The 26,280-nt window shown below is 36.3% G+C and overlaps 1 protein-coding gene across 2 annotated transcripts in view; it reads left to right on the forward strand.

The window, feature by feature from the left end:
* The window catches only part of TPLATE (ARM repeat superfamily protein), a 40,766-nt gene extending 19,354 nt beyond the window's left edge, over nt 1-21,412 (forward strand). Inside the window, exons 4-7 of one of the 2 annotated variants that reach the window (XM_077394405.1) lie at nt 986-1,289; nt 13,495-13,617; nt 19,225-19,686; nt 20,613-21,412. In XM_077394405.1, the coding sequence (XP_077250520.1) occupies nt 986-1,289; nt 13,495-13,617; nt 19,225-19,686; nt 20,613-21,146 (1,423 nt within the window). In that variant the 3' untranslated portion in view covers nt 21,147-21,412. Of the gene's footprint in view, nt 1-985; nt 1,290-13,494; nt 13,618-17,758; nt 18,042-19,224; nt 19,687-20,612 lie in introns of those variants that run through there. The other variant, XM_077394406.1, reaches the window with a different exon arrangement.
* The last annotated feature ends 4,868 nt before the right edge of the window (nt 21,413-26,280 follow it).

Here is a 26,280-nt window from a genome sequence, read left to right on the forward strand (position 1 = left end):
TTCCTCAAAGGTTATATTAATTTCCTCATCCCTTCTGTGAAACATACTCCAGTTTTCTAATGACTTTTGACCACCCATTTTATGCTTCCCATGTGTTTACACCATACTGTGAATGTAACAACTGCTTGCACTTTTTTATGCCTATCACAGTAGTCATGTTCTTTCTGAACTTATTAATGATTATAAATATTAACGAAGATGGTTGACTAAAATTCTTAAAAATAATTATTTCAGAAGTTCTAAAAAGCCATTGCAGAGTCAAAGATGGCGTTGGTGCAGTTTGTTGATACTCATTAGCCAAATTATCATATTAATGTGATACTGGGATGGAAATGTAAGTGGCTGAATTATAGGTGGGAGGACTGTATAAGGTTAGTAATGTTCATTTTCCAAATTCTTGGGTAAATAAGGACAGGTGGGTTTAGGTAGTTTGGTTTCGACTTTAGAGACTGCACAGGGAAGTTGTATTTGTATCCATTAGGCATAAATGATTTACCAAGGTAGAGGTCTTGGCCTCAGGACAGGTAGTAGACATCATATGGTTATAATTCCCAGGTCCATTTGTGAATGAGGGTGATATGTTTAAGCATTATTTGATGGATGGGAAAGGGAGACATATCTTGGAGACTAACAGATGCTATTGCAGAAATATGGGTGCTAATTATTTTTTTTCTTTTTTTTATTTGTATGTGTATTTTAAAACGAGCTTTCAAAATCGGACATTAGGTTCGTATATTACTCTTTATCTTATTCTTCAATTGTCATGGTGGCTGTCTGCCACTTAAAATTGTGTGCATGATTTTTTTGTTTCAAATTAAGATGTTACATTTTGAACCTTGCTTAAATATATTTTTGAGGATTCTTGGCTTGTTTGAGATGTTTGACCATCCTTCGCAATGCTAGGCTGATTTTTTAACTTAATTTTTGAGAAAGAATCTTTGTTTTCGTGAACTAGTAGTTGTGGCTAACCATGCATCATTTTCAGGTGGGCAGGGGTTGGTGAAGCTAGGGGAGATTACCCATTTAGCCACCACAAATTTACAGTTCAGTTTTCTGAAGCATCTGCTGCCCAAGACAGGAAGTTGGAAGCATTGGTTCACAAGGCCATTCAAGAGCTTTGGAGGCCAGATCCTAGTGAATTAACTCTTTTGTTAACAAAGGGTGTTGACTCTACTTTTCTTAAAGTGCCTCCAAGTGCCATTACTTTGACTGGTAGTAGTGATCCATGCTTTGTTGAGGCTTATCATTTATCAGATTCAACTGATGGAAGGATCACACTGCATCTAAAGGTTAGGTCACTCAACTGAATGTCATTTTCAATGATATTGCAAGTCTTTTGAATTCGTAGCTACTGGTTGGAGCATATAGGTAATTACTTGGTATTTTATAGAACTGTTTCCACCATTGTAGGTCACTGGATCAACCTACTCAATATATGTTTTTAAATGTGGAGGGGTGATGAGGTGTTTAGCACTCTCGCAAGGGGCTGGCTAACCCCATGAATTTCCTGATTTTAAAATGTATGATGTAGAAAATTTAAAGAAAATTTGAAAAATAAGATAAAATGAAGCCAACAAATTGTGAAAACTCAAGATTCGTGTGCTTCATTTTCAATGCCTAAACAGTACAAAACTCAAACATTTACTACATTAAAATGACAATGTTTAAAATGTAATTATAACTTTTTATTAAGCCAAGTATTCAAATGATTAATGAGTTTGAGCAATTAGTTTTCAAATAGCCAAATTCTACAAGTCAAGATCATGAACTATAGTTACTGGAAAATAAAAAAAAAGTACTAGAGAATCAAGAGTAATACAGTGATATGGGTGTTTTAATCATTTGCTATGAGATTGCCATTCAAAAAATAAATCATTTGCTATGAGAAAGGGGTATTTTGCTAAAACACTATGAGATATGGGCCTTTTTTTTCATTTCCTGTGAAATATGGCCATTTTAAGATTTTTCCTTTTTAAATATTTTTTAATTTTATTTCATTTTGTCCATTTTCTCATTTTTTATTTTCTCATATTTACCAGGAATACACAAAATTTCTGCGAAGGTATTTTATTCATTTTCTATTAGGTATGTTTATTCTGGTTAAATTTCTATGGGATAATGGTATTTTGGTCATTTCCTATGAGATATAGGTATTTTGGCCATTTCTATGAAATAGGGGTGTTTTGGTCATTTTTGAATTATGGGTATTTTGGTCACTTTAAGACCATAGTTTTAAAATTGCCTCGCATCATCGTGAACTCCCCCGAGCCAACTCTTTTTTCCCTTGGTCGCGTTCCGCGTTTTGCCACCGTGTTCCGTGTTTTGCCCTACGGAGTCAATACAAAGTCCTTTGACTCTCCCGAGTACTCAGCCGCGTCAACCGCGTTCTTGGCTGCTTCCGCGCTGAGTCAATAAGGATTTTTCTGGGCCGCATTTTGACCAACATCCTCATTTTTAAACACTGAGTTTGGTCATTTTTCATGAGGTGTGGTTATTTTTGTCACTTGCTATGGTCATTTCCTATGAAATATGGGTGTGCTACCATTTTTCCTTATTCAAAATTTTATTTTTTAATGAGATAAGGGTATTTTGACCATTTCATTCGAGATTGGGGTACTTTTGTCATTTTATATGGAATAGGGGTGTTTGGTCATTTTTGATGAAATATAGATATTTTGGTAACTTTGTGATAATGGTATTTTGGTTATTTTCAATGGAGTGGTATTTTGCTCATTTTTCATGAGGTATCGGTATTTTGGTAACTTGTTAGAGATATTGGTACTTTGGTCATTTTATGAGGTATTGGTATATTTGGTCATTTCCTATGAAATATGGATGAGGATTTTTTCCTTTTTTTAAGATTTATTATTACTTGTCTCATCGAAAATTAACCAAAATACTCATACCTCATATAATGATCAAAATACCCTTACACAAAGTTTGTTTATCCACGGTAATTTTGAGAAAAAAAGGGAAATGAGTAAAAAGTTAAAAAATTAAAAAATATAATAGAATCTTCCATTTCAATGAAATAGGGGTATTTTGGCCATTTTCTATGAAATAGAGATGTTTTGGTTTGATGATCTCGTTTTTTTTTATATGGGGTATTTGATTCATTTCCTATGAAATATGGGGGTCCTAGGATATTTTCTCTTTCTAGGATTTTTGTAATATTTTAAGTTTTTTCATAAAAAATCGCTTGTGACAAAAAATCACTTGTGATAAAAAATCACTTTTGATTTTATTCCACAACAGAAATGACTTTTTTTTGGTTGATTTTAGGTGTTTTTGGTGTAGAAATAACAAGATTTTGCCCTATTCTACATACCAAATATGTTTCCTCTGATTTTAAATGTTTCTTCGGAGTTTTTTATCGTACAGGAAAAACGTTTTTCTTGAATGTAGCCAAATACACCCTTATCCTTAAGTCATTTTGTGCCATCATCTTTACTCTCTTCACGATGATCTCCCTTTTTGTCGATGACAGTAATATGTATAGTAGCCTTACCTTTAACCTTTACCTGCACGATGTGGCCATAGAAGTAGGTGGTAAAACTTTACGATTAGTAGAATAATTAAAATTTATAATTTATGCCCCGAAAAAAATCTATAAATTTAAAACCATACTACGTGTTCTCTCATTAGGCTGTGAAGTACCAGTGGAAAGCACTACCAATTGATAGTTTCACACTGTTGCTTCGTTGGCTAAGCAACATAGTCACAAATATCTCAGACTTTTTCAGAATATCGTCTCGAAATTTTAGATATGTCGCAATATTTTTATTGTTATCATTTTCTGGGGAAAATATCATGATATTTTTTATTTTGATGTTACTTAAATTATGCACTTTCATATATTTTTTAAATGCCCTATTTTTGTTTCTAGTTTTTTTCCTGATATAAACCCATAAGTAACCAAAAACAAATTAAGATCTCCCGAGATATACACTTCCCGAGAAATTCCCGAGGCAAATTTTTGTGACCATGCTAAACCGGAACCGGAATATGCTTGGTGGAAGTAACGTAAAGATATTGTCATCATCAAGCTTAGATAAATGTTTTACCTTATCATCGAAATCAATTTGGTTCATCAACCTTAGATAAATGTTTTACCTTCTCTCATCCTTATTCCCCTAACTTTGTGTTGTACACGATATAAACTAGAACACTTAAACCTTATTTGCTGAACGGATTCCTCTTCTTTGTGTGCACTTATCAATTGCATAAATAATAAATTCACAAATATGTTTCACAATATTATCCTCTTCATAAAAAATATTATGCTCTTCAAAACCATTTAAAAAAAAAAGAAATTATCCGGTCCAATCTTCAACTAGTATGGTAAAAATGAAAATTCAATAATAGATTAATATACTAGGAAATGAAGAAAGAATCACCTAACGTTATGACTGCTTAACATCTTAAAATAAGTCAACTTATGCTTCAGTGCGATATGTGTGAAAGCCGATCATCACGCTACTATGGCAGATCAGCTGAACTACATTTTAGTGGTTCAAACTGTCACGCCCCAGCTCGTATCGCAAGGTTCCACACTTGTGTGAAGTGGGCGTCATAGCCAATTGTTCAAATGCAAAATTAAAGTACAACTATTCATTCATGGATTCATTATCAAACATGCATTCCAAAAAGTTCTATGTTCAATAGACCTTATCATAGTCTTACATTCCCAAAAAAGAAATAAAACTAAAAAGTGACAGACTAACTTTTATGCACATGCCTCAACTACAAGCGTTCTTCTTTCAATCCTCCACCAGATAAGTCAAGCACAGCTATCGCCTCAAGATTACTGATCCGCAAAAGTAGTCATAAAAGTTGGGATACGCTACACAACTCAGTAGGTAAACGTAACTACTACTTTAGGAGTCTGGAACATGTTTGAGGTGGAGTAAAAATCAGTGTTCAATGGTCCATATTTAATTTTCGATACTCTTGTGAGTCATACTCAATAAGCAAATTTTCAATATTTAGATTCAATATCCAATGAGTCAAGTTCAACACCGGTTCAAAGTTCAGAGTGAAAATCAGTGTTCAATGGGTCATATTAATTTTTTATACTCTTGTGAGTTGTGATCTCAGGTGCAACCCAAGAGGGGGTGAATTGGGTTTTTTGATAAACTTTTTTGATTAATCTTTTGAGCAAAGCTTTTCCTTTTACTATCAAACTAAAAGCAATAAATAAATCAAAGTGAATATTATCGAGCAACCAGAAGAAGTAGATGAGAAGAGATAGAGAGATACTACTCACAAGATTTCGCTCAAGGCATGGTTTTAAATTTCGGCCGAAACGTGGAAAACGAAACGAAATTCACAGTGAGTCGGAAAAGTACCAAACTTCGCCGAAATGTTTCGGAAATTTCGGCCCGTTTCGGTAAAATTTTGGTGAAACGTTTCGGAAATTTATGAAATTTCTGAAATTTCGGTGAAATTTTTACAATATTTCGTCTGAAATTTCGTACCGAAACGTTTCGGTTTCGCTGATGACCGAAACCGATATTTAAAACCTTGGCTCAAGGAATCCCCTCCTTGAGTCTTTAGTGTCTTTCCCACCTCATTGTAGGTAGAGATCAAACCGTTACAAGTCACCGATTTCAATTTCTTTTCGGTTCTCCGCGCTTCCTTTTTCTTCAAGGGTTGATCTAGTGTCCCTCTCACCCATACAATGAAGAAATGATACAAGGAATGATTTGCCTCTTCACAGGTGCCTAAACCAACCTCTCAAATAATATGCAAGATCAATGGCACTTGAGAGAATATGATTATTCAAGCCTTCTTCAAAGATTCTCAGATGATGATTCTCTTGAGAGATGTATCAAGTTCTTGAATGTTATTGTGGGTGAACCCAATGGTCCTATTTATAGAGAAACTCATAATATCTAATTTTTGGAAGGTCCAACGGTCTCAATGGAAGATCCTTGGTCGACCAAGCTGGTTGTCGAACTCGTGCCTCCATAAGATATTCGGTTGACCGAGCGAATGCTTTGGTCGGCCAACCACATACTTGGTTGACCAAGCGTATCCCTTGGAAGACAGACCAAAGTTTATGGAAGTTTAATAAATAAAATCAATTTCAATGCTTTGGTCGACCAAGCATATCTCTTAGTAGTTCGACCAAAGTTTCTGGAAGTTTAATAAAATCGATTTCATTGCTTTGGTTGACCAAGCATATCTCTTGGTAAACCAAGCAAAGTTCCTAGAAATTTATTTAATAAATTCGACTTCAGTGCCTTGGTCGACCAAGCAAAGCTTTTGGTCAACCGGGCAAAGTGTTTGGAAATTTATTAATTAAATTTCACATTGCTTTCCTTCGGTCTTTAGGGCGCACCTTTGGTTGACCAATCAAAGTTGTTCTATGGGTTCCAATGGACACCTCATTAGCCTTAGGCTCAGCTCGAGTTTCTTGGTCCATTTAGATAATATTAAGCATTTTAAAGTGTCATGGCCATTCTAGATTACGAAGGGAAATTGGTTTTACATTCTATTGATGAAAACCACTTCCGATCTTCAGTGCTTCACGATTAATTCTTCTTGAGCCTTAGCTTCAAAATGTCTTCAAGTTTGATATTGGCGTCGGCTCTTCATCCAATGTCTGAGTATTGAGCACCTTCTTTGACTTGTTGCTGTGGTCATTTGATCTTTGATATGCGATGAGATAGCTATGACCATTGTTGTGAACTTAGCCAAATTCACTTTCACATAAAAAAGCATTAGTCCAACAATATAACATGCAAAATCAAATTTGATGGCTTGTTTTTTTTTAAAGACAACACCAAATTTCATTAATAATGGAAGATTACATGGGGACGAGGCGTCCCTCGATTAGATCCCCTGGATTATCCATCCAGTCCTATGCCCCTATAATTAACGAGGGCAGATTACAAGAGTTAAGGAATTACAGCCATGGTGCGTTAAAGATTATACAAGTCTCCTCCCTATCAATCCCCTCCTTTGCCAGGGTATCCGCTTCCGAGTTTGCAGAACGTGGCATATGATTGAGAGATGGCTTGATAATCCGAATCAAGTCCTGAATAGCGTCTAAAGTTTGATATAATTGCCAAGGTCCACAGCAGCGATTCGATGCCCACGCAATCGTATTAGTTAAATCCCCTTCGACAATAAGAAGCCCCAAATTATTTGTTCAGTACCATTGGAGGCCGAATAGTAATGTCTCTGCCTCAGCTTCATTGGCATCACAGACGCGAGCAGGTCCCGAATAAGTCATGATTGTTCTACCTTCCGCATCCAAATGATTCCCCCAATCCCAACCCTCCCCGGGTTACCCAGTAAATTCCCATCAAAGTTTAATTTGAACCATCCGTCGGGAGGCCGAGTCCATTGAGGTGCTGATATCATTGTACTCGTCTCTAATATGACCTTGTTCCAATTCCGCAAGATGGTTCCCACAGAGTATGGTAGCCCCATCTTTACTTTTGTCCATGCAATGATAAGAACTTTTACTTCCAGAACAATATGTTGCCAAGACTTTTCTTTGTTATGAAATATTCTGTTGTTACGCTCCCGCCGAATACACCATAGAATGGCATATGGGACGGTGGCCCACATTGGTTGTCCAAGGCATCCCGTGACTGCCCCTCCCGAATCAGTAATAATTTTCGAGACCAGTCGTTGTGAGACCCATGACATGCCACAAGCTCTAATAATTGACATCCATATGTTGTAAGCAAAAGAACAATGTACCATCAGATGGTCCAGATTCTCCTCCTCATTGCGACACAGTGTACACCAGCTCGCGAGATGGATGCCTAGCTTCTTAAGTCGCTCGCATATATTGATACATCGGTAAGCAACGGTCCATGCAAAAGCTGCTATCCTGGGTGGGATGAATGGCTTCCAGACACGAGCCCTCCTTGAAGATGTTCCACTTCCATCATTAAATTTTTTGAAAAAAGCTCGCACCGAAAATCCACCATCTGCATCCGGCGTCCAAATCCATTCATCCGGGTTGTTAGGGGAGAAATAGCGTTTGGATAATAGAGCAAGTAATCTTTCGAGATTTGCTGTATCCGAATCTTTATGATTGCGCCGCATTCTGATATCCCAAAAAATATTACCAAACCTACCACCACGGGTCAGATATCATCACATCCGGGTTACATGTGATAAGATAAAGATCAGGAAAAGTATCTTTGAGAGTGCCATCACCAATCCATAAATCCAACCAAAATCAGACTTGATCTCCGATACCCACCTTAAATCGTAAGAAAGGTAGAAAGTAGTCCCGAACAGCATGTAGTGACCGCCATGCCCCGGATCCTTTCCAAGAAGACGACCATTAGATTCCCACTTCCCCCACCCGCAACCGTACTTGTCCATAGTGCCTCCTTTTCCACCCCAAATCTCCATAGCCATTTTCCCAAGAGTGCCCTATTCCGAAGTCGTACCTTTCTGATTCCCAAACCCCCTTTGCGTTTGGCTTTGCACACCTTTTCCCATTTGAGCAAGTGTTTCAATCTTTTTCCTTCCTCCTTTCCCTTCCATAGAAAATCCCTCTTTAATTTTTCGATCCTCTTCGCGACTTTTACCGGTATTTTGAAGAGGGACATGAAATACACAGGCATAGTCGATAATGCTTCTTTGATGAGAGTATTCCTTCCTCCGAATGAGAGATATTGCTGCTTCCATGTACTCAACTTTTGCTCAATCTATTCTATCACCGGATCCCACTGTGCAGCCTTAGGGAAATCATATCCCAGTGGTAAGCTGAGATACTTAATTAGTAACTTAACATTCAAACAACCAATTAACTCAGCTAATTCCGCCATCCGTGATTCATCCATATTAATCCCCGCTATTGCACATTTGGCAAAATTGATCTTCAAACCAGAAATGATTTCGAACCACCAAAAGATACACCTTATATTCCGCATGCTTTCCCCACCATCTTCGATTAACGGAATGATGTCATCTGCAAATTGTAGATGGGAAACGGTAGCAGAATTTTGACAAGGTCTAAGTCTACTGATATAACCCATTTGGTCATCTCTCGAGAATCGAGATTAGCTGGCTTAACTCTTCCTTTACCATATTAATTAAGGCGATAGTGGATCACCTTGTCGTAAGCCCCGTGAGCTGCTGAGATAAGCCTCCGAGGATCCATTTACCTGGACAGAGAATGATGCGGAAATGATGCATGCACGAATCCAGCATCTCCATCGCTCACCAAAGCCCATCCTCCCCATCACATAATCCAGAAATCGCCGATCTACATGATCGTAGGCTTTTTCCAGGTCCACCCGCATGATAATGCCACTACTTCCCGTCCTTTTCTCCGCGTCTAGAACTTCATTGGCTATGAGTATTCCATCCAAAAGCACCTTGATACCTTGAAATGATATTCCCCATAACCGCTGAAAGTCTCCAGGAAAGAACCTTTGCCAACAACTTATATAAACTCTGGATAAGACTAATAGGGCGGAAATCCTTCAATTCAACCGCCGCCTCCAATTTTCGGTATAAGTGTGATGAATGTAGTGTTGGCTTCTTTGTTGATTATGCCTCTCTCATGAAATTCCATCATAAAAGACAGTATCTCATTTTTTATAAGATCTCAGTATCGTAGGTAAAAGCCCATCGGAAATCCATCCGGTCCCGGAGCCTTGTCCATCTTCATAGAATTAAGAACCGTTTTGATCTCCTCCATTATGAACATCTGTTCAAGACCCATTTTTTTTCCTGTCGATATCGATTTGAATTGAATTCCGTTCAGTAAAGACCTTCGTGAGTGGGAACATGTGTACAACTTCTGATAGTATGCTGCAATTGACTCCGTTATCCTTGCTGGATCTTCAATCAGTGCTTCCTTCACTCTCAAGCAACTTATCTGATTAATTCTCCTCCCGGTACTGGCTGTTTTATGAAAATATTTAGTGTTGTTGTCACCTTCTTTTAACCATACCTCACGGGATTTCAATCTCCAGCTTATCTCCTCACGTCTGATGATTTCCTCGTATTCACCTTTGATTTCCTCGTAATCAAAACGTAGGTTTCCAGAGTACTTGTTGAACCCTTGGGCTAACATGACTCAAACTTAATAACCAAATTTTCAAATTTTAGATTCAATATCCAATAAGTCATGTTCAACACTCAGTGCTTCAGAGTTAAATATTCAAATATCCAATGAGTAGTATGTTCAATGGGGACAAATTTAGGTTTTCAAGGTTTACATTGTTGAATTAGTTTCATGTGCTTTACTCATAACATAACAAGCATACAGTCAAACATAAGATATATCTCGTTATTGTAAGGCGTGAGTAGCTTACTTGTGAATTCATTAGTTTCTGTGAATTTAAATCTATTCAAATATGGTTTGAGGCGGATTAAGTCTTCTATGGGCGGTGTTGATAGGCATTGCACCAACTGCAGTCTAGAGTCTGATGCTCATACTATCAGGATTCCTATGTCAAGGTCAAAGACCCTCAGAACTGAGGTAGAGGACCTAAGTCATACCCATATCCAGGTCGACATATACACCAAAGTGCCCTAGAATATCAGAAGATGACCTCTTGGGATCAATCTACACTCGCTAAGGTGTTTCTCCCACTCAAAGCCCATACCGGAATTCCCAATCAAGGGTCTGCCCTATTAAGACGCTGGATTAAGAGCAAGCTAGAGTCCAGAAAGTATCTCTTATCCCACATTCTTATTAGTTTATTTGATTCAAGTTTCATTATTCATTTTTTTTTTTCAATAATTCAAACAACCCACTATTCAAGTTTGGGTTCCAATATGTGATTCTGATTTACAAATATTATAATAAGCTTCAATATATTTGACCTTTATTATGAATTTCACTCAGAATGTTCAATGAGATGCCAATCGGCCACCAATCGGTCAACAATGTTTCAAAGGTTTACCATTCAGCCATCATTAGGAATAGATACCTCATATATTCTTCATAGGTGATTCACGACATGAAATTTTACACCTTGATGATTACAAATCAAGATAATGGCAAAAAAATACCCAAATAAAAATCCTTAGACAAGTATTTTAATTACATTTTTCAATAATTCATTCAAAAGTTCATTGTTTGGTATAGTGCTTTCAGACACATCATTTTGTAAAATCTATATCTAGAAATCTAGATGTCAAAAAATGAAGATTCTAATTTCTTCTGAAACTAGAAAAGCTGAAGTACCTTAGCATGAAATTTCAACATTAAATTCATTCTACAAATACACTAGGATTTTTAGCAATTAAGCTCAAAATTCTGGACCAGTTAGTTCACCAATTTTTTGTAACTAAACTTGTGATTTTGGTCAAAAGCATAGACAACGGTGTCAGAATTTCGTGAAATGCATGTCATTTGAAAGATCTTGCTGTATAGAACAAAATTTATGAAGCTCTTATTTTCATTTGATGACTCCATGGTTAATTACAATGGAAACAATCAGACAGAGATCAAACAAGATTTCTTATTGTGGTTGCTAACTAGCAGTTACAAATGATTTTATTTTTTCCAGAAAAATCATGAAATCTAAATCCAATAAATTTTTGTCACAAACTGTTAACCCATCAAGGATGACTACAATTTTTTTTTTGGATACGTAAGATGACTGAAAAAATTATGAGTTTGATTCATGAGCAAAATAATTTTTCTATATTTTATAAAAATGAGTCAGAATGTGTAACTTCTGGAAACATGTTTCACATGAAGAGAAACCTAGAATATTCAAGTAAAACCTAATCTAAGAGATATCATGCCTTAATATTGATCCAAACGTATTCCAAAATAATTAAGTAGGTAAAGTAACCTACCTCGTTGGATGAGAGTTCTTCCAACAAGTTTAGGTTCAACTTATGTTTCCTCACTTACTTTCTTCAATTTTCCGATGATTCCCCCCAAAAAGTCTGAGGAAAATGCACATGAGAGTTCTCTTAAAAGAGGGAAGGTGAATGAAGTTGGAAAGGAGGTAGGTAGGGGACATTCAAAATAGCTTGGGAATGTGGAAGAGCATTAAATGCACATGAGAGTTCTCCTAAGAGAGGGAAGGTGAATGAAGTTGGAAAGGAGGTAGGGGACATTCAAAATAGGTTGGGAATGTGGAAGAGCATTCATTTTTATAGAAACATTAGGTTGGGAATGTGGAAGAACATTCATTTTTTATAGAAACATTCTTTCCATCTATGGAAACTCTAGACTTCTCTGTCACATAGGACTAGTGAAAGTATTTTCTATAAAAGACTTAGACGAAATGGTACCAAGCAATTGGGTATTCGTCCTCAGGAATGGTACTTTGAGCCGTCTCCCACCAATAACGGCCCTTATCTTCAAACAGGAAAGTTGCCAACTCAACCTTCATATTATTCAGACGCATCATAACATGAAAAAGCTTTTCAAGTTCATTCGCCCAATTTTCTGCCTACCTGCAGATCTTTGGTTCCTTTGAATGGCGGAGTCATGAACCTCTTAAACCACTCAAAAATTACAACCTCTTCAACTTCTCAATGCTGACCTTGTTGTTGGACCGTAGTGGCAATCGCCTCAACGGCCCATTGAGCACCAGCCAACGGGTTGGCGGGGTCAACTCCTGCTTGTCTTCCTCGAGTAGCCCTCACTGCTGAAGACGAAACTTAACATCAGGGATTCTAATTCAAAGGGTTCTTCAAAATATGATGACTTCATGTCACTTGTTGCTTGGAACTTCCATGGATCTAAAGCTTAAGCTCTAATACGACCTTATGTCGCACCCCAACTTGTATCCCAAGGTTCCACACTCATGTGTACTTCGACGTACAGGATTTCCATGGATTCAATATTGAAGATCAAAACAAACCTTTATTTTTCCAGAAATGAATCAAAACAAACTTTTTCTACATAATTATCAAACTTGCATCCCCGGACATTCCATGTTCACACTTTATGAGCCTTCTTTAATCTTTAGTGGTACACATGTTTTTTTTATTAGTTTAGAGGTATTTTATTATTCATACTAAGTTGTTCTAAGTGAGTTTCAAACACCCACACATTTCACAAACCTCGGGGTGTGCAATGTGGCCGTTACTTGTCTTTTGGATATTTAAAGATGTGTTTCAAAGTCAGATTAAAGTCTTAGATCAAGAGCTGGGATTTAATTAAGGTTTTCTAAGAGTTATGTGGACTGATATATATATATATATATATAAAGTATTTTTCTAATGTTTTTATGATTTGGAGTTTTGAATCTCTAATACCCGAATAGAGTGACTCCATTCATCTGTTTCCTTGATCTCTATCTATTTTTCTGCCTTTTGTATGTTTTGTGATTGGCTGCCTCATTGTCTAACCTTTATGAAGTTAAATGACTTCTAGTCAACTGCATCATGGTTACTTCAGCTATTCATTTTAGGTCATTTCATGTCCTGGTTTGATTTTGTAGTCGTGGGACCTAACTATATGTCAATGCTTTCATTTCTGCCAATTTGATTAGATAAAGTGATAAACTGCACACTATACTAACCAGAGATGTGTTGCAGGTCCTAAATTTGACTGAACTAGAACTTAATAGGGTGGATATTCGTGTTGGGCTATCTGGTGCATTGTATTTTATGGATGGATCTCCTCAAGCAGTGCGCCAGTTGCGTAATCTTGTTTCACAGGTTTGATTTAAATGCTTTGTTCCATTTTTCATTTTTCCTCATATACTTGTTACTGTATCTCACCTTGGCAGCTTTGTATGCTTGTTAAACTTAATCCACATTTAATGTGCACAAATTAATTATTTTACAGCTTTATTACCGTTAGCATTCTCGAGTGTACATTATTAGGGTTATCCACTACAATTATTATTTATTTTCAGTATTTCTGTAAGTACATATGCCATACTAACATTGTTTTGTATTTTGGCTCTGGTGGCTAATAGTTGTAATTCGGGTTTTCTGTTTTTTTTATTAATTATCCATCTTGCACAGACTGTTTGTGATCTACGACTTTTTATTTTTGTGTCGGGATTCAATATTACATCTGAGTGATAAGTAATAATGCATGTCTGATTATAGATGTCCTTCCGTCCATTTATCTTCAGGGTTCAAATCTTCAGATAATCACCACATATTTCTTTCTTGGTTTTTCTGTTGACCTTTCTCCTTTTTTTTTACCGTCTTCTTGTTAAGAGGTTGGAGCCACTGGCAGTTTCTTAGACATTCTGCTTTAGCATCCCTTCAAAAGAGAAGGAAAATAATGGATATTCACATTTCCTACTTATGCTTTGTGGAGTTGTTTCTTTGCTGTAGACTTGTCCCACTTTACAGAGAAAACTTCTTATTGTAACTAAGCTTTTTAAGAAAATGAAAGAGAATTGGAACATACAAGACAACATCCACCCTACACAAGGGGGCACACAATGGCCTAAATCACTTTAACTGGCTGGTGAGTCTAGTGCCTAATTTGTCTCTCTGGACATGTTCAAACAAGTCAACACATCCAATGTCACCATGTCATGGTTCTTCACCAAGTCATTTCTAAAGAAACCGCATCTCACTCTTTGGTCAAGTTGAGCAAGTACTTTCTGTGGTTACCGGACACATGGTCAATTCCCTAATGGAAGGGCTGACATCATATGATTCCATCTCATAAAAAGATAGAAAAAATGCTTTTAATAATAGTAAAAGACAAAAACAAGTTCACATTTTATTTGGTTTTATTAAACAACTTGTTTTATTTACTAAATTAATACAAGCTTTAACTTAATCTTTGTTTTAGTTTTTGTTATGTCTTCCTCCCTACTTTGTCTCTTTTCTACAATTTGAAGATTACATTGATTAAAAAGCTTTCGCAACCGAACAACCATCACCCTTCTCTGAACAAACAATTGCAATAACCGGACATTTCTTTTTGTCATCATCAGCAAGGTTTTAAATTTTGGTTTCAGTTTCGGTTTTGATGGAAATCTCGGTCGAAATCTTGTAAATTGCGTTGAAAAATTTCGGTTTATCTAAAATTCAGTCAAAAATTTAGAAATTTCGGAAATTTAAGTGGAAATCTTGTAAAAAGGAAATTTCTAATTGGCAGTGGAATTTCGGAGATTTTTAGGTAGAATTTCAGCGAAATCCTTGTAAAAGAAACGATTCCATGCGAATTTTGTTTCAGTCTTGGTTGAAATCCGAAATTTCGGCCGAAATATTTCTGTTTTGACTGAAATTTAAAACCTTGATCATTGCTCCCCCTATCTCTCTCACCGAACAAGATCACTGCTCATTGATGTCATTCTTCCGTTTTCCATCCAAAAATCTTTCCGAACCATTTGAAATTTTTCTGGGCATATGGATCTGTCTGAATGAGGGAAGTCATAAACTGCTTCAAATAAACAAAGCAGCTCTGTTGTTAAAATCTTACGATTTACTCTTTGAATCTTACAATTCAAATCGATTCGTGGGTTGAACGATTCAAATCGGACGAAGAATCTTTTCTCGTAAAAATCTTACGATTCAAGTACGATTCGACTTTGAATTGTGCGATTTTTACGATTCTTTTGATGAATTTTACGATTATGTCTGTTTTGGATTCTGAGAACTGATTGTAATTTCAAAATGCTTTGTTTATTGCTTACATTTCTTTGTATGATGATTATTATACATTTGAGTATGTACTTTGTTTACTGTTGTGATAAATTATATAATATGATTTATTATATGATGAATATAGTTTGTGCTTTGTTTAGTAATTTATCGTGCGATGAATATGGTTTGTGCTTCGGATTACTAATCATAGAACTTTATATTTAATTTAATAGTTTCAAATGGAAAATAGATAATTACTCATTTTATTCTTATTTTTAGCTTTTTATATTTTTTAAATATTTTTTCTCATTTTTATATATAAATCTGAAAAAATCTTACGATTTACAATCCGATTTACGATTCAAACCCTGTTACGATTTATGATTCGATTCCGATTTTCAGAACCTTGATTCTGTCACATTTGTTGAAGAATATGGTATTTACAGAGAAGTTTTAGATACTCTGAACATTAACAGAGGTTTTTTCTCATTTCTTTTTTCTTCTTTTGTTTAAGCCATGGATTGGTGAAATATACCCAAAAGAACTATAAAAAACACCGCCCCACTTTATTGAAAAGAAGATTCAGACACAATCATTTACCAATAAATTGATCAGAAACAATAACTTGAAGTTACACAATCTCTTTAATATTAGCAAGTCAATTAATGAGGAACAAGAGGATAAAAATTCCTTTGCTGTCCGATGCACATGAGGGTTCCTGTTCTCATGGGAACATGTTTCATAGGATTCAGCTAAGAAGGCAGAATACTAGTGACAATATATACATAATTATAAGTTTTATATTGCAACCCAATTGTATGTTGATGTAATTTGTGTAAGATTGCTATCTAAAGAAGCTACTTGACTGAAGTAGTGCAGTTTAGGCACAATTTGCAAGCAAATCACATGGGGAATGTACACCCAAATTGTCCGTAAGTGTTTTCTTCAGATGGGTTTTCAGATTATTTCATGTTTGCAAGGGGATTGTACACCTTGAGTGCACTATCTCTATGTGCTCTATATACAGCACCAGAAATGGTTGATCTCCAGGGTTTGCATCCACTGCGCCAAGAGCACAACCACCGGTCACCCGCCAATAAATCTACCATACCTACGTATGAGAAAATAGATCTCATTTTAGAAATAAGAAGATGTTCCTCATACTAGTACTTCAAAAATCTCTAATAATTTCAATACCCCGGAGTCTCTTGAAGTGGAGTTGCGATTAAAGTGCAGAGATTGAGACAATGGTTGTTGTTAGTAACTTGGAAGGCTTTAAAAAGTCAAAATGCACTTCCAAGAGAGCCTATGTACAGACTGAAATAATTTACACGCTGTTCTTAGTGTGCATGTCTCATTCACTATTTGAATAGGGACTTAACAATAAATGAAAAAAATAACAAAGCTAGCTTCTAGATCTTACTCATAAGAAAAGCCCCCAAAATCAATGACAGATGCCTGAGTTCTTCAAAACCAAGGAGAAACTAGTATTGAGAGAGAGAGAGAGAGAGAGAGAGAGAGAGAGAGAGAGAGAGAGAGAGAGAGAGAGAGAGAGGAGAGAGAGAGGGAGAGAGAGAGAGAGGGAGTTCCTTAACTTTAAGATCTAAAGCAGCTCTCATGAAATCTTCAGCAGTTTTCAAATAGGGGCAAGGGAGAAGGTTGGCGAGGGAATCCCTTGTTTCTAACACGAAATCCGGCATTTTGTTGGGGAAGAAGCGATCTTCCATCATTCAGAAAAAATATCCCTATTTGGTCTGGGTTTTGGAGTTGAAGAAGAGCGGAGGAGGGAGATGATGGATTTTAACAGAAGGGAAAAGGGGAAATAGAAGGGCATTTTGGTTAAGCTAAAAATGAAGGTTGTGAAGTTTTTTTGGGTACCAATCCTCGAAACTACAATCTAAAGGTCTAAAGACAAGACCTTTTACCAACAAGGCAGCCAAGCTAAAAATGAAGGTTATTTTTGTCTTTTCAAACATATAGTTTGGGACAAAGGCTTTGTTGAGTTGAGTATTTTTGTCCTTTCAAACATATAGGGGCATTTTGATTTTTTTTCCTGACGTAAACTCACCTGCCGTAGGTGTTTCCGTTAAGTAATTGATGGTGTGCCTGTTCTTTGCAATATTCACCCGTACCACATGTCTCCTTATACAAAACCTTAAATCATGTGTCTTCCTGGGCAAAATCCCCAAACCTTATGTTGTCTTTTTCAAAGACCTACACTAACACCTTGTTTCTTTTTTAGGTGCCTTCACTCTTTTTTTTAGGTTTTTCCTTCAAGATGCAATGGATCTTTGAGTCACTTTCAAAGAGAGAAACTTGGATAAATTTTGTGTCTGGATGGGCTCTGAAATGCTGTAGATGAACCTTCATTGTTATGTTCTTTGAATGACATCTGGATATTATTCTCCAACCTGATGTATTTGCTTATTATCAAGATTCGTTGACAACCCCAGATCTTTCTCAAGCGAGAGATTGTGAAATCTCATGCCTGAGTTGAATATAGTTGAGTTTGTGGTAATGATGTATGAGTTCATCTCCTCAATAAACACTTCATAACAACTAATGGCACTCCATTATTTAAGAACTCCATGTGTATTGGCGAGGGTAAGTGCTTTCTTCTTCCCTTTTCAACACTTACGCATCCGTTTGCAATATGCTGATGATACCATATTTGTTCAGCTCCTCATTTTTTAAGACACAATATTTCTTAAATAATCCTTCAGTTTGGGCTGATTTCATACTAAGCTGATATTTTTTCTTAGTCAAGCATAATGTTTCTTAATTAACAGCACTTATCGCTTCAAGTTCTGGCCCATAATCAATTTTGGGTGCATAATATCTCTGATTCTTAACTAAATACAGTATGGCAGTTGCCTGTTTGTGTACTTACAATCATGCATCATAGCTTAGAATCTACTGAACAAAGAAAATTAGCCTCTGATATGGAGTTCGAAAGGAAAATTTTGTTCATCCTTTGGATAACTGTATTTCTATTGCATGCATTTCAGGTTGAGGCTTAGTTTCTTAACCTTGAAGTCAAAGGTTCGATCCTAGCTCACCAACACAAAAAAAAAATGCTTACCTCTGCTTGCTGACTCTATATATCTAATGTTGGAAGCATTTCTGTCCTTTAGACAGTTCTGAAATTATGTGATTGAATAATTGTACCATCATAAATAACAAAGTACCGAAGTAAAATTTGATCTTCTCATAGAATTTATTTGTGCATTTTTTATCCGACTCATTAAATGTGATCAAATACCAATAAGTAATTACAAATTGCACATTGAACACTATTCAAGTGGACGAAACTTTTGTCATAATTGAATTTTCTATATCATTTGTTTTAATGTTTTTGTCTTTTAAATTTCTTTCGTTACACACAAGATGTGTTCCATATCTTATATGTAATCAAAAGTAGCATATACTGAATTTTAGTTAATCTGATTGTGGGAGATGCAAACTTTGGACACCATCTTGCTGCTGAGTCACTCAACAAATTAACAAAACTTGTACTTCCTATTCCTGAAGCTTGCATTGTCTTTCTCATTGAATAAATCATATCCATAATTTGAGCAATTCCTGTGATGTGAAAGGCAGACCCAATTTGGACCACATTCTCTTTTTTTTGTGTGTAACATATTATTCTGGAGTTTTAATATTATGAATGAATTTGGCAGTCAATTTACTCAATCTTCTTGATTGTAGGATCCAGTCCTCTGCAGTGTGACTGTGGGTGTTTCCCATTTTGAGAGATGTGCTCTTTGGGTTAAAGTCTTGTATTATCCATTCTATGGCAGCGGCGGTGTAGGAGACTATGGTGAGGGAGACTATACAGAGGATGATCCCACTCAAGTCATGAGACAAAAAAGAAGCTTAAGGCCAGAACTCGGAGAACCCGTGGTTTTGAGATGTCAACCATATAAGATTCCTCTTACTGACCTTCTTTTGCCTCACAAATGCTCACCTGTTGAATATTTCCGTTTATGGCCAAGTTTACCGGCTATAGTTGAGTACACAGGTGCATATACTTATGAAGGAAGTGGTTTCCAGGCTACTGCTGCACAGCAAAGTGGGGCTTCTCCCTTCCTCAGTGGATTGAAATCGTTGTCATCTAAGCCTTTCCATCGCGTTTGCTCACACATCCTCAGGACGGTTGCAGGATTTCAAGTAAGTTTTTGGTTTTGTTAATTACGGATACTTGAAGCGTATTTAATGTGTTCACCTTTTGATTTTCACTCTTAGAAACTGTTTCCACCATGTGACTTCTGTTAGGATTTTCTGACTTTCCCTAAATTTAGGTGAGATTTTTCTGGAATATTTAACACAGAATGAAGCTTTTCTTGGGATTGTTCTTTGCGGGAAATGTGTAAGATGTTTTGTAGAATTATACTTTCAAAAAATGGACAATGGGCTTTGTCATTTCCACGTAATAAAATATGATGAAATAATGTCTTATGGCGTAATAAAGCCTTTTGCATCACAAGATAATCATAAATGCCAATTGATATAGTTCTACAATATACTACAACAATTTTGATAAAAAAACATGACACTGGTAAATATTTATCTAACCTGAAGGAGGGGCATGTTCCATCATTTCATCTCGTGACCATAGTAAGTACAATTTGTAAGTTCTCCAACAATTTGTAAGTTCTCCAACCATAGAGCCTCTTTTATCTAACCTGAAGAGTGTATTTCCCTTAGAAGAGTGTAAAAAGTTGAAGTGTGTAAGTAGGAAAGAGTAGGGATGAAAGATGTAAGTGATGGTAGAGCAGAAGTTTGTGGGAAAAGGGGTATATATAGAGGTTTAATGGCTTGTATTTGTGAAAATGACGAAAATACCCTTCCCAACAGCTATAAAACGGCTATAATCGGTCACAAAATGGGGCTAAAACAGGACCATCTGCATGGTTAGAGGCCTGTTGCGAAATTGCGAAAAATGCAGTTTTTTTTTTTTTATGTCAAAAACTCAATACAGTTGCTCATATGCTCTTCAAAGTACCAAGAATTGTTTTCTAATCCTACTCTTTATCTTTTGATTCTTCATTTCTGTTTCATTAATCTCACCCCCTTTTCGATCTTCTTATAAACAGCTGTGCTTTGCTGCAAAAACATGGTATGGTGGCTTTGTGGGCATGATGATATTTGGTGCAAGTGAAGTGAGCAGAAATGTAGATCTGGGCGATGAAACAACCACCATGATGTGTAAATTTGTCGTCAGGGCTTCCGATGCATCAATCGTAAAAGAAATAGGATCAGATTTACAAGGATGGTTGGATGATATAACTGATGGAAATGTGGAATACATGCCGGAAGACGAAGTGAAGGTTGCAGCTGCAGAGAGGCTGAGAATTTCAATGGAACGCATAGCATTACTGAAAGCAGCCCAACCGCCACCCCAACCTCCAAAAGAAGAAGAAGAGGAAGAAGAAGAAGCAGAAGAAGAAAAGGAAGCCGAGGATGAGGACAAAGAGGAGAAGAAAGAGGAGAATAAAGATGGTAAACCGAAGGGGCCTTCAACCCTTTCGACTCTGACTGCGGAGGAGGTGGAGCACCGAGCTCTTCAGGCGGCTGTACTTCAGGAGTGGCATATGTTATGCAAGGAGAAGCCTGTCAAAGTTGCTTGATTCTACATTTTCTTCATAGGTTGAGTTATTCTTTTGTATTCATGTAATCTAATTTTGAAATTAGTGTGATGATTTGGGTGATTACGGCTTTTTATTTTTGAGGTTTTATTAACATCTTCATTTCTGTACACCTCATGTCTACTCTGTTTGGTGAATTGTTCAACTTCAGAAATCTGTAGATCTTATATCTGTAAAATTTGTGATTAACAAATTGATATTCACAAAAGGGATCTGCTGGGGACTATCGCATAAGGCATTTTAGAAAATTGTTGTTGATTTGTTTGGAAAAGTAAATTAAATTGTAAATTAATTTAATTGTGATGCGTACAGGTGGACTAGAATGTCTTACCCAAAAAGAAAACAGGTGTTAGAGATGATGGTCTTTGAATTTTGCAAGAGGAAGAAGACTTTTGTTACAACTTTGGTTGATTATTTGAGGGTTGTACCAGAAATGGGAGATCACTTATTTGGAAGGACTATGATAGTTTTTCTTAAGAGAGAAATAATATGGTACCAGCCCGTGAAGTCATGTGTAGGAGGTACCACAAAAGTACTGCCCTTGATATTTGATCCAACTGCAGCCTCCTAAAAAGTGGGCTGCTGTTGGATCAAATATCAAGGGCGGTACCGCCTCCTCAGGACTTCATGTTCAGGCACCATCTAAAAACTCTACTTAAGAAGCTATGGAGAGTAAGAGATGAGGAAGGAAGAAGAAAGATCATTAATGGACTCTGAGCCCAAATTTGATGATATAGGCTGTGTTCTTAAACGCTTCTCAGATCAGGTGGAAGGAGCGGGAACATAATTGCTTGCTGCGACTCCCCTTCGCATCACTCCTTTATTTTGAAAAGTCGATTGTTTTAGCGCTGCTGAAGATTATTATTTGGAAAACACTTTTAAAACGAGATCCCATATGAGTGAAAATGATTAAATTGTTGATCATTTTCACATGGATTTTGGCATTTCAGGTAGTGGTGCTCTTTTTTAATTTTCTTGCGCGATGTCACGATAGAGGATCTCGTGCTTTTAACAAAACAATTTCCGTTTTGCCAGCAGCCCTCATATATTTTTTTAAATTCTCCACGCAAAAATGTGCCACAACGCTATCGAGAATGGTTAATAGGACACAACTTTCCTATGGGGAACCCAAAGCTATATTGTCACGGCCCAAATCACTTACCATGGCTTGGAACATAATAGTGCCACATGCCTGTAAAGTGACCTCCACAAGCATGCAAGGCTAGCGATATAAACCATGCTCAATAGACAAATCCAAATAAATCCACCCATCCATAAACTATTTAACCCATTATAAATAATATCCATCTCCTCTCAACCCGATGCTCAGGAAATAAAATGAGTCTATAGCTAACAATTACTCACTAGTAAACTAAATAAAGTAAATTCCCCTTTGCTTGCGTCTCGAAGCAAAGATACCGAATCCTATTAAAAAAGAACTAACCAATTCAAAAAGAAATAACCAACCTATCGCTTCAACCTCAAGCTGGAATCACGCCTCCAGATCAGAAAATGGTAAATAAGGGTGAACTAAACGCGCTATGTGGTGTAATAAGAAAAACTATCCTTACAGATATGTCATCAAAGGCTAAGATAATCAATAAGCAATAAGGCGTTCAATTGTGTTATTAAATGAAAATTCAAAAGAGGCATCAAATTCTGAATGGTATTCAATATGGGTGTCGATTTCAATAATTCGAAATTTCTTGGGATATCGATATTAACTTTGTTTATTGATTCGATAGCTATCTATAATCAACAGTAATTGCGCACTGACCAGTGGTATCTAAGTGCCAAATATATTGTGCATTCCCCAAGTGGCTAAGGGTCTAGAAATAAACTACTTTCCCAGGAAAAGCTGATTCAATAAATCAAATTCAAAAGATATTCAGTATTCAATTATGTATGGATCAAAGGATCAACAAAAGGTTATTTCTTATTCAATAGGATTCAGTAAGATTTCACAGTTCGATAGGGTTGTAGGCATCAATAATCTGACATGGCTATCAAAATTGATAAAGTTATACAAGCAAACATTTAATAAAAGCAAGAAGGGTTTAGGAATAACCCATCAAAATAGTCTCTTATTACTCACCTCGATTGAAGTTCAAAATGTTAAAATAGGTGCCCTAAAACCCAGTGTATTTCGCATGTTAATCAATAAAAGTTTCTTTTCATGACAATTAATAGGTACAAAAGGTTAAATATCTGTGATATAATACTTGTTATAGACACGTATTTGTCCTTAGGTAACAAAGCAAGAAATCCATGCTCATGGATTGACAGATCCTAGGGAGCAAGGAGATATGGGATTCCGATTTTTTGCAGACCTTAATAGTTCCTAGTTGGGGTTGAGGTTGGACACCTCCTTCTGTATACAACTAGCATCTATCTTGTCAACATGCACGAGATGTGGAGTGACTTATCTCAATCACTCGGGTTGTGGACCCTAAGCAAGATAGAATGGGTACGACAATAATGAGATTGTTACTGAACATGATCACATTAGAATAACTTGTGGTCAGGAGATAATTGAGATATTTTACTAGACAGGACCCTTACATGTCCTTTGACCCGAGGGGTCATATTGGTATGTTGGTAAGTCTCTCATTTTTTGTCTATCTAACCGTGATTCTCTTGAAGTCACCAGAGGGTAGTACTAGAGTGTTGGACAAAACCTTTGAGGTTAATAGTGATGCCCGACATGGAATTCTCCGCCTATTTAACAGGATAACATCTACGGTTTTGGTCAGAGCAGTAGGCCTAGAAAAATACCTGGCCAGGTGGATTTGATAAAATGTTTATCAAAAGGTTTTAACAAAATAAGTTTTGAAATGGTTTGACACTTCTTGACTGAAAGGATATATAATCTATTGGATAGAGGTCCAACATTTATTTGGTTGTTTACACGAACTAGTTTCGTGGCATTGGATGCATTGAAAGGATATATACAATGTATATAGTGTATATGCACTATGAGATACATTGAGAATACCAAAATGGTTAAGTATAAACCATAAGGGTATTTTGGCAATTGTAGAAAAATATGGATGGAGTTTTTATCCCATTGGATGGGAGGAAATATGTTTATTTAATTAAAAAATTAAATAAACAATTGTAAGTTTAGCTTATAGGCTGGTTTTACTAAAACAGTCATAACTTACTCATTTCTTAGCCAAAATTAATGTGTAAGTACTCATTTCAAAGAACTTTGAAATATCTACAATTTTTGTGTTTAATGATTTTTTCTAATTCGGCCATTTATTTGTCCAAAAATGAGGTCGAAATTTGACCTACAACATTATAGCAGGAATGTAGAAAAATGAAAGAGTGTATGAGACATTTTAGGGTTTGTTTTTATCCAATAAAACAACCCACATTTTTTTACTTGAAAAAACTCAATTTAGGAATTTCTAAAACTCCAAGAATTTCTAAAAACATTCTCCACATTGTTTGGTTTCTATTTTGAAAAAGCAAACTAGCTTGTTTCCAAATTGGAGCTTCCAATTGTGGGTAGTTTCCATTGTTTTTAAGAATTCTCTAGAAACTTTGGATTGTGCATATGGAAATTGAGAACTCTATAAATATAAGACATATTGCTGGAGTTTTCTACAGCTCTTCCATAATTGCATGTGCTGGAAATTGGTAGAGACACCCCAAAGTCTTTCTCTTCTTCTTTTTCAATTCCATTAACTAGTTTTGTCTTTTCTAAGTCCAAGACAAACATCCAACCAAGCTATATTGATCTAAATACATATTTACATATTATAATTTGATTTAGATCATATTATAAACTAACGAAAGAGTTCTTTACAAGATCTTTTGTGCAACGAAAGGAATCCATCAGTTCAACTTGCGGTTTCGCATCGATTAGATCGTTGGCGGATTTTCGAGGAGTAGATCACGCAGATGTTTTTCTTCTCATCAGCAAAATAAGGTATTTATATTTATGTTTATTAAATCACTATAAAATCATTTAGTCCCTATAAATCCTAGGTTAGAGCAAAATTCTTGTTCTACACGGTTTAATTTTTCACTGCGTGTGGCAATTTTGCTCGGGGTTTTTTCTACCATTTTTAATACAATATTCTTTTTACAGTACATCTTGGTTACCTAGAATCAATAGTATGAATATTGCCCACGAGTTCCATCATTAATATCAGTTCTATATGCAAATATATCTTTCCACCGACACAAGATACGCTTTGGTGCTCAATCGGAAAAGAATCGGTAGACCATCCTAGGGTTCTTTTTAGTATTTTAGAATTATTATCATTATAAAGTCTCCAAAAAATTTTGAAACTATTTTTAACAGAAAGTAAACGTTCCGGCATGTCCGTAGAGTATAAGAGCGTCGAAAACGGATGAGAAATGAAGAAGTTAAGAATTTCCGAAGTCTAAGCTGGCAGGGGAAAAACTGCTGCACCGGATGTCCGGGAACTTCTCAGTCTGTCCGACTAAGATCAGACCTAAGAGATCACTGGTCGACCACCACTTTTGTCCGTTGTCCGCCCCTGCGGGGACTTAGTTTCCCCGAAACGCGATGTTTCACCGTTTTTTACACTAGAACGGTCATAACTCATTCGTTTGAAATCCAAATTGCACGTGGTTGGATTCGTTGGATCTATAGTCATCCCTTAGATTATCATACATAATTCTAATACTTTAATCTTATTCACAACCTACTAATTCCTTATTTTAGTTTGCTTTACTCATACATACAAATTACAAACATAGATCTTACCCAGATTCGATTCTCCGAGGTCGTTCGCACGTATATATCTCTCTCTCTTTAGGGCTGTAGAAACGATTAAGGCTGGTTTATGTTCTGCAGATTCCCGAAAGGATATATTTATAGTTTTCAATTAAGAGTCCTAACCCTAATAGGACTCGAAAGATAAAAATGCCCTCCCCTTTGGAAGAGTGGACGAAAATTTAAATAGGGGTATTTTGGGTATCAAAATCTCAGGTATTACATATATTTGATGGCAAGTCATTTTATAAAGAAGATTCAAGCAGAGTAACCCTTCTGGTGCAAGGATATCTAACAAATGCCCCCGATTGCTCCAGACTACAGCTTGTTACTAAACATTGGAGGAAGTGCAGTGTAACAAAT

This window comes from Tasmannia lanceolata, unplaced genomic scaffold, assembly GCF_043159265.1.
Source record: "Tasmannia lanceolata isolate RefF3 unplaced genomic scaffold, GAP_Taslan_0.1 ptg000013l, whole genome shotgun sequence".
NCBI classification, from domain to species: Eukaryota; Viridiplantae; Streptophyta; class Magnoliopsida; order Canellales; family Winteraceae; genus Tasmannia; species Tasmannia lanceolata.